Source organism: Mytilus edulis, chromosome 2 (genome assembly GCF_963676685.1).
Source record: "Mytilus edulis chromosome 2, xbMytEdul2.2, whole genome shotgun sequence".
NCBI classification, from domain to species: domain Eukaryota; kingdom Metazoa; phylum Mollusca; class Bivalvia; order Mytilida; family Mytilidae; genus Mytilus; species Mytilus edulis.
The window spans coordinates 45729698-45746187 of NC_092345.1; the positions used below are offsets into that span (position 1 = coordinate 45729698).

The 16490-nt window shown below is 30.8% G+C and overlaps 1 protein-coding gene across 1 annotated transcript in view; it reads left to right on the plus strand.

Moving 5' to 3' along the window:
* The first annotated feature begins 1893 nt into the window (after positions 1 to 1893).
* LOC139512251 (LIM/homeobox protein Lhx3-like) overlaps positions 1894 to 16490 on the plus strand; it is a 30030-nt gene continuing 15433 nt past the window's right edge. The window contains exons 1-2 of the mRNA XM_071299739.1: positions 1894 to 2134; positions 14000 to 14174. Of these exons, the coding sequence (XP_071155840.1) occupies positions 2020 to 2134; positions 14000 to 14174 (290 nt within the window). The 5' untranslated portion in view covers positions 1894 to 2019. The remainder of the gene's footprint in view (positions 2135 to 13999; positions 14175 to 16490) is intronic.

Here is a 16490-nt window from a genome sequence, read left to right on the forward strand (position 1 = left end):
AGCGCACATGGTACTACATATAAACACGTTACCTATGCACACGTCAATTGGGTACCGTCAATTGGGTAAACATAATAAACGACGACGAAATATTGTTGGGACATTTTTGATCGGATTTTAATCAACTTAGTACCAATAGAAGCAGAATTGTCACAGTCATATTTGATTGTTTGGTTATATTTTTGTGTAGAAAAATTTGAAATGAAAAATAAGCTTATTTAAACTTATGAACATAAAATATATACGAGCAAAAGCAGACTAATACAAAAATGTTTATTGGTGGCTTGTTCAGGATAAACATATAATTTCAGAGATGTGTTAGACAAAATGAAAACATAATTCAATTTAGAACCCGGTAATAATTGTGGTCCCATACTTAGGAGAACGGATAGATTATGATCATATTTTAATGTTTCTTAGTTTATTAATTATAATTTCAAAATATAGATGTTTTAGACTTAACATTTACAATATAAAATTAATTTAGGTCATTATCATAAAGAAGTTCCAATGTAAAAAGATTATTATTATGAAAAATTAAAAAATTGGATACATTAAATTTGTCTTTACATTATGAACCGATCACCCCGGCGATACAATACAATTTCGGGCATATTTATAAAGCATGCTTGAATAAGTTTAAATGCAAATATGTTGGCGTATAATTACATATCCTTTATACTGCAAATTGGGAGAGAGAGGGGGAAGCAACACACGCAGTTCAATGTGTTTGCTTCAATATGCATTTTTTTTTTATTACAAATTCCACTTCATTTCATTACAGCTTTGTATTTAAACCTTTCAATGATACAGTTTTATCCTAAGAAGTCCTAAATACTATAAATAGTAGGTTTATGTTTACCTATTGATACTTATACTATTTACATAAGTATATTACTGTAACAAAATCCTTATATAACAAATACTTATCAAGAGCTGATAATAGTTACGTGTATCAATGTAAACTGTAGCCGTATAAATTAGATAAATGTACAAGACTCAAAATTGTATGCATGCATGAAAGAACTGCTTAAACTAAACACATGCACTGGGTTTTTTTAAATTTGTAAATTGCTGCATTCTTTAGCTGTAAACTCTGGCCATTTTGTGAATTAAAATATGTTTGTGATATGAATTATAATTCTACAAGCTTACTACATCACGATTTACTAAAGAAAACGGATATGAATTTTATCCTTCGAGCAGAATTTTCATTGTATCAATTTGAGGATGAAGACAAAATTTAAATTCGATGTTTTATTTATATTTATCTATGCATATATCCGCAATGTATAATACAGCTGTTTTATAAATAACTCTTTATTCATACCGCTTATTTGTTCGTTTAATTAATTTCAACTCTATAATTCACATATTCTTACTAAAAAAGATAGACAAACAAAACATAAGTTGAAGTAAAATAAAAATATAAAAACAAACTACAAAGCAAAACAATAGTTACCAGTATTAACCAATCAGATTTCTGAAATAAGTCAATTTAGTAGGGGCGAGACTTTGTCCGGTTAATTTGCGATTTGTTTCAGTATAAAGTTCGGATTTTTAATTTCTGAATTTCTGTGATCTTCTAGCAAAGTGATAATTGAACACTGTTTTACAAATTACAATATTAATTTTCGGATAAAGAGAAAAAAATCACTCCTCCAGTCTTTTCCGTTAGATACAAATTAAGCCGAACTGTTGGCGATAGGGGATAAATCAGTCACCTTGAATAATACCTGTTGTATGTTGACAGGTGGACACGTGCGTAGCTCTACCGGAGGTCATACCGATCTTAATCAGCATCTCACCTAGCTATAGCACTTCCAGAGAAATCAATACACAATGAATATTCATTGATCTCTGTCATGTGATGCTAGTGGCTGCTTTCAGGCCATTTCCACCAATTAGAACTGACACAAACTATTAAGAATTGACTTTCTACAGAAAAACTAAATTTGTTTTCATTCTGAAAAACTTGTGGACAAGTGGGGAAAATTGTGAAAATATTTGAATAGAAACATGTCCACTTTAACGGATCTGTCACCTGGCTCTACGGTATTTCGTGCTGATAGTCCTGCAAGTCCAACGCGGGCATCTTTATCAGATATGCTTAGTCGGAACAAATTCTTAGAAGGTAAGCTCTTACATTTCGATACCCCTTTTCCTTTATTAATAAAATTGATTGTCCGCCTGTATTTTTCAATATTGAATTGGCAGTTATTGGTTTTTATCATCAGTATCAGATCCCGAATCAAATTAATTTGTTAGGGAAAGTGAGATGTCGGGGTGATTAAATAAATTGTTTTATGTAATTAGGATAAATTAGGAATTTGCTGCTTATTATTTGTAAATTAAAACTGCATTATAGTCACTTGGTTTCAGTCAGAATTAAATTAACTTTCGTTCAACACTGACGTAACTTTAACAAATAGTTAAAATAAGTTTATAGTTAGTTCACTTAAAATTTTGGATCTTTAATGTGGGGTTGAAAATGGTAAGCACCATAATTATGTTTAACATGTTCCAGTTTAAGCTGAGTTTGTATTATAAAATTCAGACATGAGTTCAAAATTTTTTGCATTTATAAATAAATTTATTTTATTCTTTTAATTTATTTTTTATTCTTTAATTCATAAGTATAACATACCATTTATTTTCACTAAATATTGCAACTTCAACGTTCTGGAAATAAATTAAAAACCAGTCGGTCAAATTTAATTAAAATTTAGAATTAGTTTGTTAACAACCCGACATCGTAGATAATGTCGCGCTGGTTTTCTTTTCAAAATCGTTATAAATGTGGTAAAGAGTTGTGCTGTTTCAGTCTATTGTTAATATAAAATTAAATTTGCATTAAATTGGTATTTCAACACCTCGTTTTAAAGCACAATGGTATCGCTTTTGTATCATTGTTAACTTAATAATTGAAACTGGTGTTTCACTTTGTTAAATTTCAATTAATGCTTCAGATGTTTAGAGAATGCGGGTATTCACAAATAGAACGGGAGATGACATAGATATCATTCAAAACCGCATTGCAACATGAATTTTTTTACAACAAAACTAAAAGATTAAAAATCAAAAGAATTATTTCATTTTTGGAATGTAATTTTGAAAACAATTGATACATATCAAACTAGGTGATTCGTCGGGATGAAAAACATGTGATTAATTCAAATAACGATGTTTTTATACCATGTTAGCATTGATAAATTGAAAAATGAAAGATTTTAGTATATTTTTTTCAAAATTGAAGAATTCATTAATCATAATGATTATAATAATGATGATAATCACAACACTGCAATTTGAATTTGTTTAAAATTCAAATGGTTAAAACTATTTTAACTTTTTGATACTTTGTAAGTGAATTGCATATCATATAAAATTCCTCTTTATACAAGTTTTAATGTATTCCAAAACGTCTTTCGTTTTTCCTACGAATGACGATTGTTTGAAGTTCTTACATAGAAACTTAAAATTGAAATTCTATGTTGGAAATTTCAAAAAAAATTTATGAAATAGATTATTCGTTTATTTTATAAATATTGATGTTTCCGTAATATATTAAATATATAAGTAATCTTCTTTTGAATGTAAAATTTCAATACCATAGCAATATTTTATGACACGTAAAGTATACTCCAAACTCCAAAGGCATTTAGATAAAGCATATATTTAAAACAGTCAAAAACTCTCTAGGCAATTGCTGAATGTGTTATTCTATTTATAGTTTTTCTGAATGAAATGTGAAGTATTTTCATGAAATATCTATTGAAGGGGGAAGAAATGTTAATTAATTATTGTTAAAATGAGTTATGTTGCTTTATTTCTTTTTTTTAAGTTTTATCCATTCTTAATGAAGATGGAATATATCTGAAAATTGAGATTAACTATGAAATGCACTATTATTTTTCTGTACAATATAAGTTTTTAATAAAATAGTTCATAATCCCATTCCATATACATTAAATGCTGTTAACGTTCATACCTTACTGGTTCTTTTACCAGACAGGACAACTCAAATTGTTTCTTTTAACAAAAATATATATTAATGTAACTTCTAAATCCATACAACCATTAAAATGTATTCCTCATTTACAAAATATGGCAGAATAAACTGAGGAAATTTTTGTTCCCTTTTTCAATTTGTATTATTACAATTGTTTATTTTACATATATGACATCGTTGTTCCCTTATCGTTAATAATTGTTTGTCAATTTTCTATGAAAAATAGAAATTACCTTCCCATTTAAAGTAAAATGCACTATGTCCATTCAGGAAACAAGCATGTCTTATAATTTTATGACCCGACAATTGTTCGTTCAAAGTTCACATTTAGGATTTTGTATATTTCTTTAATCTATGCTTTTTATTATTATTCCGAGTCCTTATTGCGTTTTGATAATTTATTAGTTTATTGTATTTTAAAAGTTACTTGTATTTTACACTTAACTATAATCCTTTCATTCTGATTAATTATCAAAGATTTATATCCGTCTTTAAGATAAAATGTACTGTAACAAAGAACATAGCTACTTGGACTTTATCTCAACTACCGCCAGTTTCCCCCAGAAACTAACTAATATGACAGAGGTGACCAACAACCTGGTCATAATTTCGTAGATTAATCAAGAGTGCAATGTTGTAAAAAATGGAGACTTTGGGGCCTCCCTCGCAAGGGTTTTTCTTTGCATATTTTGAAAACCTTATAAATTTTGTTTATAAACAGCGTCAATCTTTTAAAATGATTTTAATTCATAAAACTTTCGGCACTTTATATGCATAACATAAGGCCAGTTTGGTGTTTTTCCTGCAAAATTTAAGGCTTTCACTAGCCTATAAAAATGATATGTTTGGTCTCTTATGTTTCAGTTTTACATCGATACCATTATAATACTTGGAATATTAATAGCATATTAACCTTGTAAAATGTTAGAAAAATGATATTGATATAAAAAAATACTAGTACTCCGAGTCATTCCTATAGGTAATGTATTCACACGTGTTTAGATATACAGATAACTGTTCTAAAATAAATAGTTCTAAATCGATATAAAATTGCAAGGTTTTTATTAAAAAAACATGAAGTATAGTTGACCTAAGTTGCACTTTATTTTGTACTCGATATATATTATTTTATAACTTGTCTTGAAATGGTGTTGCATGCTTATTTTATAAACTCGTACAATACCCGCAGAGGCGGATTTAGGGGGGCCTGGGGGCCCGGGCCCCCCTTTTTTGGAAACAAATTGCTTATATAGGAAATCACTGAAGCGTGACTGGAGCGGGCCCCCACTTATGAAAATTTCTGGATCCGCCACTGACCCGATCTAATTAATCTGACTTATTTATCATATTACACAATTTGAATAGTTGATACGATATGTCCTACAGAAGTTAATTGGTAGAACGTAAAATAGTTCGCAAATTAGTTAGTCTTCCTTGACTTGTTCTTGATATTAGGCTTTGTCTTTTAGGCGTGAACGAAAGGGTTACCACGTGTACAGCAGGGGACTATTTCAATGAGTACTTATTTTTGGACATGCTGCTTTGCACTTTTTGAATACTGTTTATAGATGAAATAAGTAATTTTGACTTATACATCCTCCATATTAACCTTTTCTCTGCACGCAAGCTCTACTCGAATTATGTCACTCAATATATAAATAAGAAGATGTGGTGTGAGTGCAAATAAGACAACTCTCAATCCAAGTCACAATGTGCAAAAAGTAAATAACTATAGGTCAAAGTACGGCCTTCAACACGGAGCCTTGGCTCACACCAAACAGCAAGCTACTAGTATATATGATCCCAAAATGACTAGTGTAAAACAATTCAAACAGGAAAACCAACGGTCTTATCTATATAAAACAACGAGAAGCGAGAAACACTTAAGAACCACAACAACAACGACAACCACTGAGCAACAGGCTCTTTTTGCACATGCAAAGACTTTTGTTTTCCTACGTCGTTTTTTCCATGGTCTTGAATAGATATATATGTATTCATACCATTTTCGACCTTTGGAAACTCACGCTTTTAAAGCTGGTCAATCTAAAATATAAATTAAATCATCACTGCACATGCCATGTACAAAGACATTTACGGAAATGTTTCATTCATATAGTGTTTTTTATAAGAAAAAAATCTTCAGCATCTGAATTGATCAATTAAAGAAAAATAGAAAATGATAACATCGTACAGAATCACTGCTATAGCGTCAAATGTCCATGCCCTTGTATCTGGCATACTTAAAAGTTAAACTAGACTGTCCCAAATGAGCATGGATTGCCCACCTGACAACTTTACTAAAATTTACTTTCAAGATCTTTTATAAGTATACTTTTGCAGAAATTGTGCCGTCAAAACTAAAATTAACACTGAGATTGGTCAAGTACAGCAATACTTCAATTTTCATATAGTTTTTTTAATCGTTGTCAACAGCTAAATTTTTTGTGTCATTCTAAAATTCAAATTGTCACTCAGTACTTTTAGTACAAATCAGATAACTGATCATTATTTTCCTAAAGGTAATAACTATACTCTACGGACACACACATATTTATGTTAACACAATGACAGATTTACACATATAAAGTTCTTATGATTATTTGCTCTGCAAATTTATAAAAGCAAGATTACTATAACAGAATTTAAGACCCTAGCTTGCATGACAAATGTGAAACTACAATACAAAATCACACTGTCCTGATTAATTTTTTTTTTAAATGAGAAAAACAAATATAGTAGTACATATGTTTAGTCTGTAAGGGGCTCATATCAAACTTATATATAACCTGTACATTTATCCCTTATTCAAATAGTGAAAACAGAATTAAATATGGTATACTGATATACTTGTAAAATATTCTTCAAGCTATATTGTTGAGAAACTGTATAGTATAGGTTTTTATTCTCAAAAATTGGTTAAGATAATAACCTGAATGACATTGAGTTAAGACTTTACCATGGAAATGCATTATTGATATCTTATTGATTTTAGAATTTTGGAGAAAATCCTCTTTCCGTGTTGTCAGGTAATTTACATTGCAAATGAAAAGTACAAACAGACGTTAAAACTTGTAACTTGTCTTGGTTGATCGACCGAGCTTGTCAGAATAACGGTTTTCTACCGCACGTGCCCGCTAGGTAACGGACGCGTGCACGCCATCAAACGACACACCTGCTTCGTGATCATTACAAGTTAATCATAAATTTAACAAATTTTGTCAAAAAACCCACCTGAAGAGAATAAATGGATGAATCGTCCCATTTGACGACATGATAAAATTGAATAAAATAAGACTGACGATTCGACCCTGGTTTAATTATGTTCACCAGTGTGTGAAGTTATCTCAAATTAAGAACTCGTAAACTTTAATTTCTTTTATAGATGTTAAGTTTTTATCAAAAATCAGTACATTATCATTTCTACATGACATGCAATTTTGATATTTTTTTTACTTCGGTGATTTATGCGTCTCTTATAATTTTCTTCTTTATAAGCATTTAAGATAAACGGGAAGCTTAATACAAAAATTTATGATAAAAGAGATGATTTTTCATTTCCTATTGTTAATTATCCATTTTTAGATGGTGACGTTCCCTTGTCACCATCTTATGGTGTTTATATATCTCAACTTGTACGATTCGCTCGTGTATGTAACAATGTATTAGATTTTAGCGAGAGAAATTTATGTATTACTGAAAAATTATTACACCAGGGTTTTCGATATCACAAACTGGTCAAAACATTTACTAAATTTTATCACCGGTATAAGGAAATAATTCGTAAATATAACTCAACATGCAGACATCTTATACGTTCAGGTATTTCACATCCAAAATTTTATGGAAATATTCTTTATAAAGCACAAAAATGTCAGTATTCTCCTCAGAAACTAACAAAACCTTTAAATAGACTTATTAAAAGGGGATATAGTTACGATACTGTTGTCAGGTCATTAAAGATTGCATATTTTGGCTTTAACATTGATTCACTGATTGGGTCTTTGCATCGGAACTAAACACATTTATTTCTAAAAAAAACAGTTGTTGGCATGACACGGGTTATGTTCTTCTCATATATTTTATGATAGTATGATACTAAACCCCTAACGGGAGGGATTGTACCTGATATTCATATGATGAAGACATAATCTTTCAATCAGTTTAATTGAGGTCTGGAGCTGGCATGTCAGTTAACTGCTAGTAGTCTGTTGTTATTTATGTATTATTGTCATTTTATTTATTTTCTTTTGTTACATCTTTTGACATCAGACTCGGACTTCTCTTGAACTGAATTTTAATGTGCGTATTGTTATTCTTTTACTTTTCTACATTGGCTAGAGGTATAGGGGGAGGGTTGAGATCTCATAAACATGTTTAACCCCGCCGCAATTTTGCGCCTGTCCCAAGTCAGGAGCCTCTGGCCTTTGTTAGTCTTGTATGATTTTAAATTTTAGTTTCTTGTGTATAATTCGGAGTTTAGTATGACGTCCATTATCACTGTACTATTATGCATATTTTAGGGGCCAGCTGAAAGACACCTACGGGTGCGGGAATTCTCGCTACATTGAAGACCCATTGGTTGCCTTCGGCTGTTGTTTGCTCTATGGTCGGGTGGTTGTCGCTTTGACATATTCACCATTTCCTTTCTCAATTTTAAGACATATCATAAAATGAAATTGTGAATGGTCACTTTCTAGAAAAAAACGTACCATAAGGCATAGTCATTGGACATATTAATGTTTTAATCCAATATTAAGGTTGTATGCCCCAATAAGACCCTCTACCTCAGGCATAGATTACCTTAGCTGTATTTGGCAAAACTTTTAGGAATTTTGGTCCTCAATACTCTTCAACTTCGTACTTTATTTGGCCTTTTAACTTTTTTTTGGATTCGAGCGTCACTGATGAGTCTTTTGTAGACGAAACGCGCGTCTGGCGTATATACTAAATTTAGTCCTGGTATCTATGATGAGTTTATTTAATCTCGACCCATACATATACCAAGTAGTGAGTATATGATGTATCACAGACATGCGCAAATACTATTCATTTGATTTTCGTTTGACGAGAATCTTCCCAAACGTAGCTAATATATGTGACCATTGAAATTGTTAAAAACGTGTTTAATTAGGAAAAGATACGAAAGATTAATCAAGATGCAGTATAGCCTTCAAATTACAAAACATAAACTATATAGAGCTTTTAACCGGCGAAAACATACATACATAAACGATAGTATATATAAAGCATAAGTGTGAAAGCTTACTTAAAAAAGAGAAGCAAAAATAAAAGTAACCACATCAAAAGCACGAAAAAGCAAACCATACAAGCTAGCATTACTTTAAAAGAGCAAAGTACTTTAAAATAAGCGAAGAATTTAATCATTATGTTTTTAAAATATCAGAGTATTACTTGAATGATAAGATACCAGTAAAGGTACATTAATCCCGTTAAACAATCTTAATGTAATGGTTACGGCGACCTAGATATCGGTTATAGTCCACTTTTCGGTGTTGGCAAGGCCAACGTTTGTTTAAGGTTTCAGATTCCCAAACATTGTAAACTCGAACATTTTTTCGCAATGTTTGTTTGGTACATTCAATTAAAACTGTTAAATCTTATCATAAACGCTGATGAAATTAATAACGAATTACCGCTGCAAGGTTGCAACATTGTAAAGAATTTTTTAAGTTAATGATAATGCATTGAATTCTATTCTATTCACTCTATTCAATTCTCTTCATTTCAGGGTCAAATTAAATGATACTTTCTACTTGTACAACTTGAAAGTCTATTTTATTCCGAATAAAACAAACATTGTTTTAATTGCAATAATTTTTAGCTCTCTAATATCCATAATTTTACCTGAAAACCATATTAACGGAACATTGATCAGAATAAAACTCAGGTGAAACGGAAATAAAAAGGTCTTTAAAGCAATTGCTATCAACCCGTCTGCATGCTAACGGCGAAGTCGTCAATGCGTTAAACAGATAAAATCGGAAACAATGACGGTACGACAATGAATAGAGCGCTCTCCGCTGGTACTAGATTGAAAACAAAATATTTCCTGCAAGTTGAAAGATAAAACTTCCGAAGCTAGGAAGTAATTTACCTTTTTATTGAGCGGAGTAACGGTTCTAAGCTTTGTTACTTTATCACGGAAGCCATCAGCCGTGAAATGTTTCGTTAAAATGTAAATTTAATACGTTATATAAACAAAGTAAATAGTGATTTTTTTTTCTGTTTGGACAATGGCTACAGGGACTTCAACAGATTTATTGCTTTATCAAATCTCAACACTGAAACTAGACATACAAAATATTCATGAAAACTAGTATATTCATTGGTCAGCGTCATGCTTTTGGTATATGTGTATTTTGAATTGTCATTGTTTCAAAAGATCGAAATACTAAACTTCACATGTTAAACGTTTGTTATAATGTAAGTTTCGTTATTATAGAATTTGACTTATAGTTCACAAATGAATTATAAATGTCAACTAATGGTTCTAACTGGTGTTCTATTTTGCCATTGCATATATTATCAAAGTTTGCCGAGAAATAAAATTCTTCTGAAAAATATACAAGACATCTTTTTGTTTAAATCATTCAATGCGGAAAACAATTTTGACAACTAAGCTTTAACAGACAGTTTAATGCTTAAACAACCTTAAAAATTGAATCATAATCACTTTCAATGTTTTAGTATTTCTAAGCAATTTCTAAGCAATAATTTTGTCAGACGTTTTGAAAATCACCCAGATGTGCATCACGTGCCATTCAAAGCTGAACAGCGTTGGTCACATGAGACAGGAAACCGTACTAACGTAGATACGAATAGCCGTAAAAGTTATATTGGCCAGGCACGTGCTTGGCGCGTGTTTGAATATTCAGGCTTCTGAAAGTAAAGAATAAAATGACAAGAGGAATTCCGATGGGAAAGATAACGGTTGGAAATAACTTTCACTGATAGTTTTCACTTTGTTTGTATATAATGCACAAATGACAAGCACAATTTTACGATTTGCATCAAGCGATCTCAAAAGGAAAGTAAGCAGTCAATGTCTATTACATTGCAAAATATTTCATAAAAAAAAACAAGCAAATTATTTTTGAAAAGGGCTTGAATTTCACTATTTTGGAATAATTAATTATTCTAATATAAATCAAATTCTTTCTGGTAGTTGTCTTTAAATTGAAAGTATGTTGAAGTGATGTTTAATTAGATTCATAGTTTAACGAAAGCAATGCATTTGATTTTTCAAAACATGCATTAACAGCAGTTGAAAAATAACTTTTATCAAATATATATGAAATCATAAAAGGCGCCAATTTTAACAAGAATAGAGGGCAACAGGATTCAAAATCCCCTTAATTTGAGCTGTAAAGATTTATTTGAAATACGATTACCAGTCAGTCATTGGGAGATTTACATTGGTGTAAAACCATGAATACTCGTATTTTTAAGTTAGTAAAAACTATCAAATGGCCATCATTATTGTATCATTTAACTCTCCAGTTGACGGTGTCGATTTAAATAGGTGAAAAACTAGGCTTACGAAATGTCTATGTATATAAGCCATGATTGGTCACTGGTCATCTACATCTCATTTGGGCTCTGGTTAATACTTTCTCATTGGAAATACCACATCCCCTTATTTTTATTGTTAAATAAGTTGATTCTTTTTTTACATGAAATTTATAATCTAATCATAGAATTAAAAAAAAATGTGACGTCATGCAGTTTGTTTAAGTAAATTTATCGAACAGTAATGTTATATCTCTATATTTATTGTTTATTTTTGTAGCGATAATACATGTTATTGTAATATTTCTCACAATTTGTAACCGCTGGGTATAATTCTATTGTCGACAGTTTGTCTCTAGCCAGGTGATGTACTATCCTCGGGGTAGAATAACATATAACAGGTGCTTCTCTGTAACAAAAGGCGTTGATCACTCCGCTCATCTTCAAGTGATAAATTGCACTTCAGAAGTCGGGGTCAACACTCCAAGTTTTATTAATCCTCAAGTGCCAGCACGGGTCAGTTTCATCTTATCCCAGAAGTGACCACGTCACTCAAAACGTACAACTGGTCATTATAACGATCGAAAATCGATGAACAAAGGTCGTACGAAATTGAACCCGGATTTTTGTCCAGTAGGGGAATATAGTATCGTCCTTATGTGCAAAAATATGGCATGAAATTATTGTATTTGTTCTTTAATAGCGCTAATCTTGTTCATAGATGAGATCAAGCCAATTTAATACCTCTCAAGACGATTATTAAAGTGATATAAAGATAGTTTTTTCCATGCGAACTACCCTTATTAGTAAAATGATACGGTTACTGTAGACAGTTGCGCTTTGCAAAATTCATATATTGCTAACGTTAACTCTTTTGACACGGATGTTTCCAGATGGAAAATTCATATATGTTCTTTTGTTGATACTTCTCAAAAGAAGACATTTAAGGCACTTTTTAAATATACCAAACCAACAATATTAAAATGCGTGAGCCGGTTACTCCGAATTATCTACTAATACTTGTCATTTTTTATTATTCTAAACAGAAAATAGCAACAAAAATTAGAATTCTAATATTTGACTTTAACTTTTTCTTGTAAAACTAAAATTAAGAAATGAGCTATTTTTTACGGCCATGATTTAGGATCTTTTGAAGTTGCATTACAATAGACCAATCACAGAGCGAATCTTGAAACAAAACAATATGCATATGAGCTGTCTTGATATTTGTAGAATTGAAAAGACGGTATTCTTCATATTCAATAAACCTTAACCAGGACAATCTGGATACATATTTCATAACAAAACACATCTATGAATAAATTATCGATGTTTCCTTAAGTTAAACAAGCGGATATTATTCATAGCTTTTTCTAAAACATGTATTTAACACAACACGACACAGCATGGACCGTTTAAAACAGCAGTCTTTATGTTTGTTTTCATATTTCTACTTTTTTCTTCAACAGATGGTGCGCAGCGTTGACAAAGCTTTTCCAAGATATTCCGTGTGGTGTCGATTTCACAATTAGAACCCCTAGGCCACCGTCTTATTACTGGTTTCATCGAATTGTCGACAATTATCTAACAAAATTATAGCTTCTCTTTAATTAATGTATATTTTATTAATGTCAATATCACCGACCCAATAATTTTTGTATCCAATATTGGTCAATGATTCATGAAAAATATGATATCATATTTTATGTTTCCAAAATTTGAATAAACTAGCTAACCTGTTATATTTACTTTGATGTATCAAGCATGCTGAGAAATATTTAAAATTAATTATATTGTTATTTTTATGTATTTTCTTCTAAATTTAGCTAAATTGTCATAATATATATGCCTAATTCCAATTTGGCGATCTTTTATTTATTCATCTTTTTGTTTATTCACTTAATTAATAAGATAGTTATTTGCAAACCTTTTTGGAAATTAAAAAAGTGAATGAATCAAAGAAAAAGCTATCCATAAGAGAAAACACAGCAAAAATATATTTTATGAAAAAAAAAAAACTAATTAAATTAAAGTCAAATCTGTCGAGTAAGATATTCTAATTGATCTATCAAGTGTTTATTAAAAATCCGTTTAGTTCCATAAAAGAATAATCACGGCATTTATCTAACTAAACTTTGATTTCTAAATTTTTAAACGTGATTTCGTAATTTATAAACGAACAATTTTAGAAATGAATGTTGTCGCGTTTTCATGATGATGAAACACCGACTGTACTGATCTGGTGATATCGTTACGAATTAACAGTCCGCACAGTGCTAGAAATTGAAATTTACGCTTTAAATATTTTTAAATTAGTAAATAAAGTGAAAATGTAAGATAAGTTAATTGGGAGTATCTGTGTTGTACTTTTTTAACCTCAATCTTTGTTCTTGTTTTGTTAATGGTCTTGGGTTGATGCCTTATTCATAATTCTATATTTGTTTTTATTTACAGCTGCAATTCCAAAATGTGCCGGATGTGGAGAACCTATTTTAGACAGATTTATTTTAAAAGTTTTGGAACGTTCTTGGCATTCTAAATGTTTAAAATGTTCTGACTGTAAACTACAGCTTAGTGACAAATGTTTTTCAAAGGGAGATATGGTTTACTGTAAGGATGATTTCTTCAGGTGAGTTTCTTATCTGGTGCCATTTAGGGTTCTTACAACGTCTCAACTTCCAAGCAAGGACCGAAGCTCATAAACGCGGCAATTAAACGCAGGACTTCGGGAATGTCCGGAGGGCCGACAACCTTGCTTCGGAAGATGACAACGTCTTTGTAGTTCTTTTGTCTTTGTCTTTTTCCCCTTCTTTTTTCTTCTTTTTTGTACATAATTCATACTTATATTTTTACGTTATGTAAGTTTAAAAAAAAAATGTATGTTAACTTCTTCGTGGACTCGAGTTCTACCGATATGATAATTATGCAACGAATTGACCTTTTAAAATTTCTTTTCGATTGACCTATACTTCTCTCCGATTGACGTAAATTTCCGACATATTGACCTAGTCTCTCCCGATTGACTTCAAGATACATGTACTGTAATTTGTCCATTCATTATAAATAATGACGTTCAAACTCTTTTTGAAAATGTTATATCGTAGTCTCGTCGAATAAGCAATTTAAGTATTATAATCTAGTACGAAAATTATAATCTATTCTAGTACGAAAATCCTTAAATGGATTTAAAAAAAAACTTTGTATTATAGAAAAGATTGCATTGCCGTTGTTGTGACACAAAATAATAACTGTCTTTGTAAACTGGGGCCGTGTCAATGAAAGTATCCTAGGACATGTCCTAAGATAGGTACATGTCCTAAGATAGGTACATGTCCTAAGATAGGTACATGTCCTAAGATAGGTCTTAGGACATTATTTAGGATGGTCTTAGGACGTGTCTGAGACATGTTTTAGGATGTAAAACAAAGCTGTCTTAGGACAATCCTAACTATGATAGGACCATCCTAACACATTTATTTAATTGAAAATACATGTAGAGATTTGTATGACATAGATTGAATAGTATTTAGAACCTATATGTAAAGAGAGGGAGGATGACTCTTATATAGAAAACAATTAACGCAAAATAAAAGTTCAAGTTTTTACGGAATACTAATAAATTCATTATTAAATATGATGAAAGATATAAATGAATTTAATACGAAAACAAAAGTAAATGGTCACAAAACTTTGTGATATTCGTGCTGCAATTTTAGTACATAGACTAGTTTTGTATCCATGTATCCAATCAGGATTAGGTAAAAAAAGAAGTAAACTTTTCCCCATATTTGAATTATTTAAAATATATGTTGCTTATGATGATAGTATTGTTTAGGCTTCAAAAAAGGCAGCACGAAATGATTTAATATAATACAGTTAAATCTTTAACAAATATTAAACAATACTTTTTTTTATTAATTTTATCTAATGATAGTTTAATATTGTATTAGTATTTTTAGTATTGAGTTTATGCCATATTTGTTGTTTTTATTACGTTTTAGGACGATGTAACCTTTAGGACTATCCTAAGACACCTAATTGTATATCCTAACTTTAGGACCAAATTTAGGACATATCTTATTTTAGGAGACTTTCGTTTACCCGACTTAGGACTAAGACGTGTCCTAAGACCATCCTAAGACATGTCTTAGTCCTAGGACAGCTTCGTTGACACGGCCCCTGGTTATTTTATATTATGAAATCTTCTGATTTTACCAACTATAGAGGACATAGAGAATCGATAGTATTCATTCCAAAGTCCAACTCGACTGCGGATATTTGATCAATTTTTTTGGTTTATTTATGATCATATATATGTTGTGTACAAGATGTAAGTTTGTACAAATTGTAATTTGTACAGGGTTTTTGTACAAGTTATAAGTTTTTTGACACCTACCTTCTTGCAACAGGTGACACAGGTTTAACTTATAAAATGTACCAGTGTAATGTTTTCAATTCAAAAATATATACGTCAACCTAACATTTAGTGCTATTATCATTGCCTTCAAACTGGAAATGAGGATACCTGAATGGTTTAATTTCTAATTTAATTTTTTTCCTTATACCATATTCATATCTATAAAAGATCTATGTGAGGTCTTATAATGTTTTTGTATCAATGCTCAGTATTAGACTGTATCATGAAGTTGTGAAAAATTTACAGAGGTATGCGGAGCATAAGACTGTGTGCTTGCATCATCCATTTTTGTTCAGCAGGTCACAAAACACTGATAACTTGTACAAAAATTCTGTACAAATTATAATTTGTACAACATTACAACTTGTACACAACATATAGAATTAATTGCATAACAGTGTGGTCGACAGTAAAACGTTTGTAGGTTGTAACTTGTTTGTCAACGGCTATGATTTTATGCTCACCCAGTCTGTCAGAGGCCTTCCAGTGGGGATTGAAATATTCACTTGTTACACATTCCGATACATA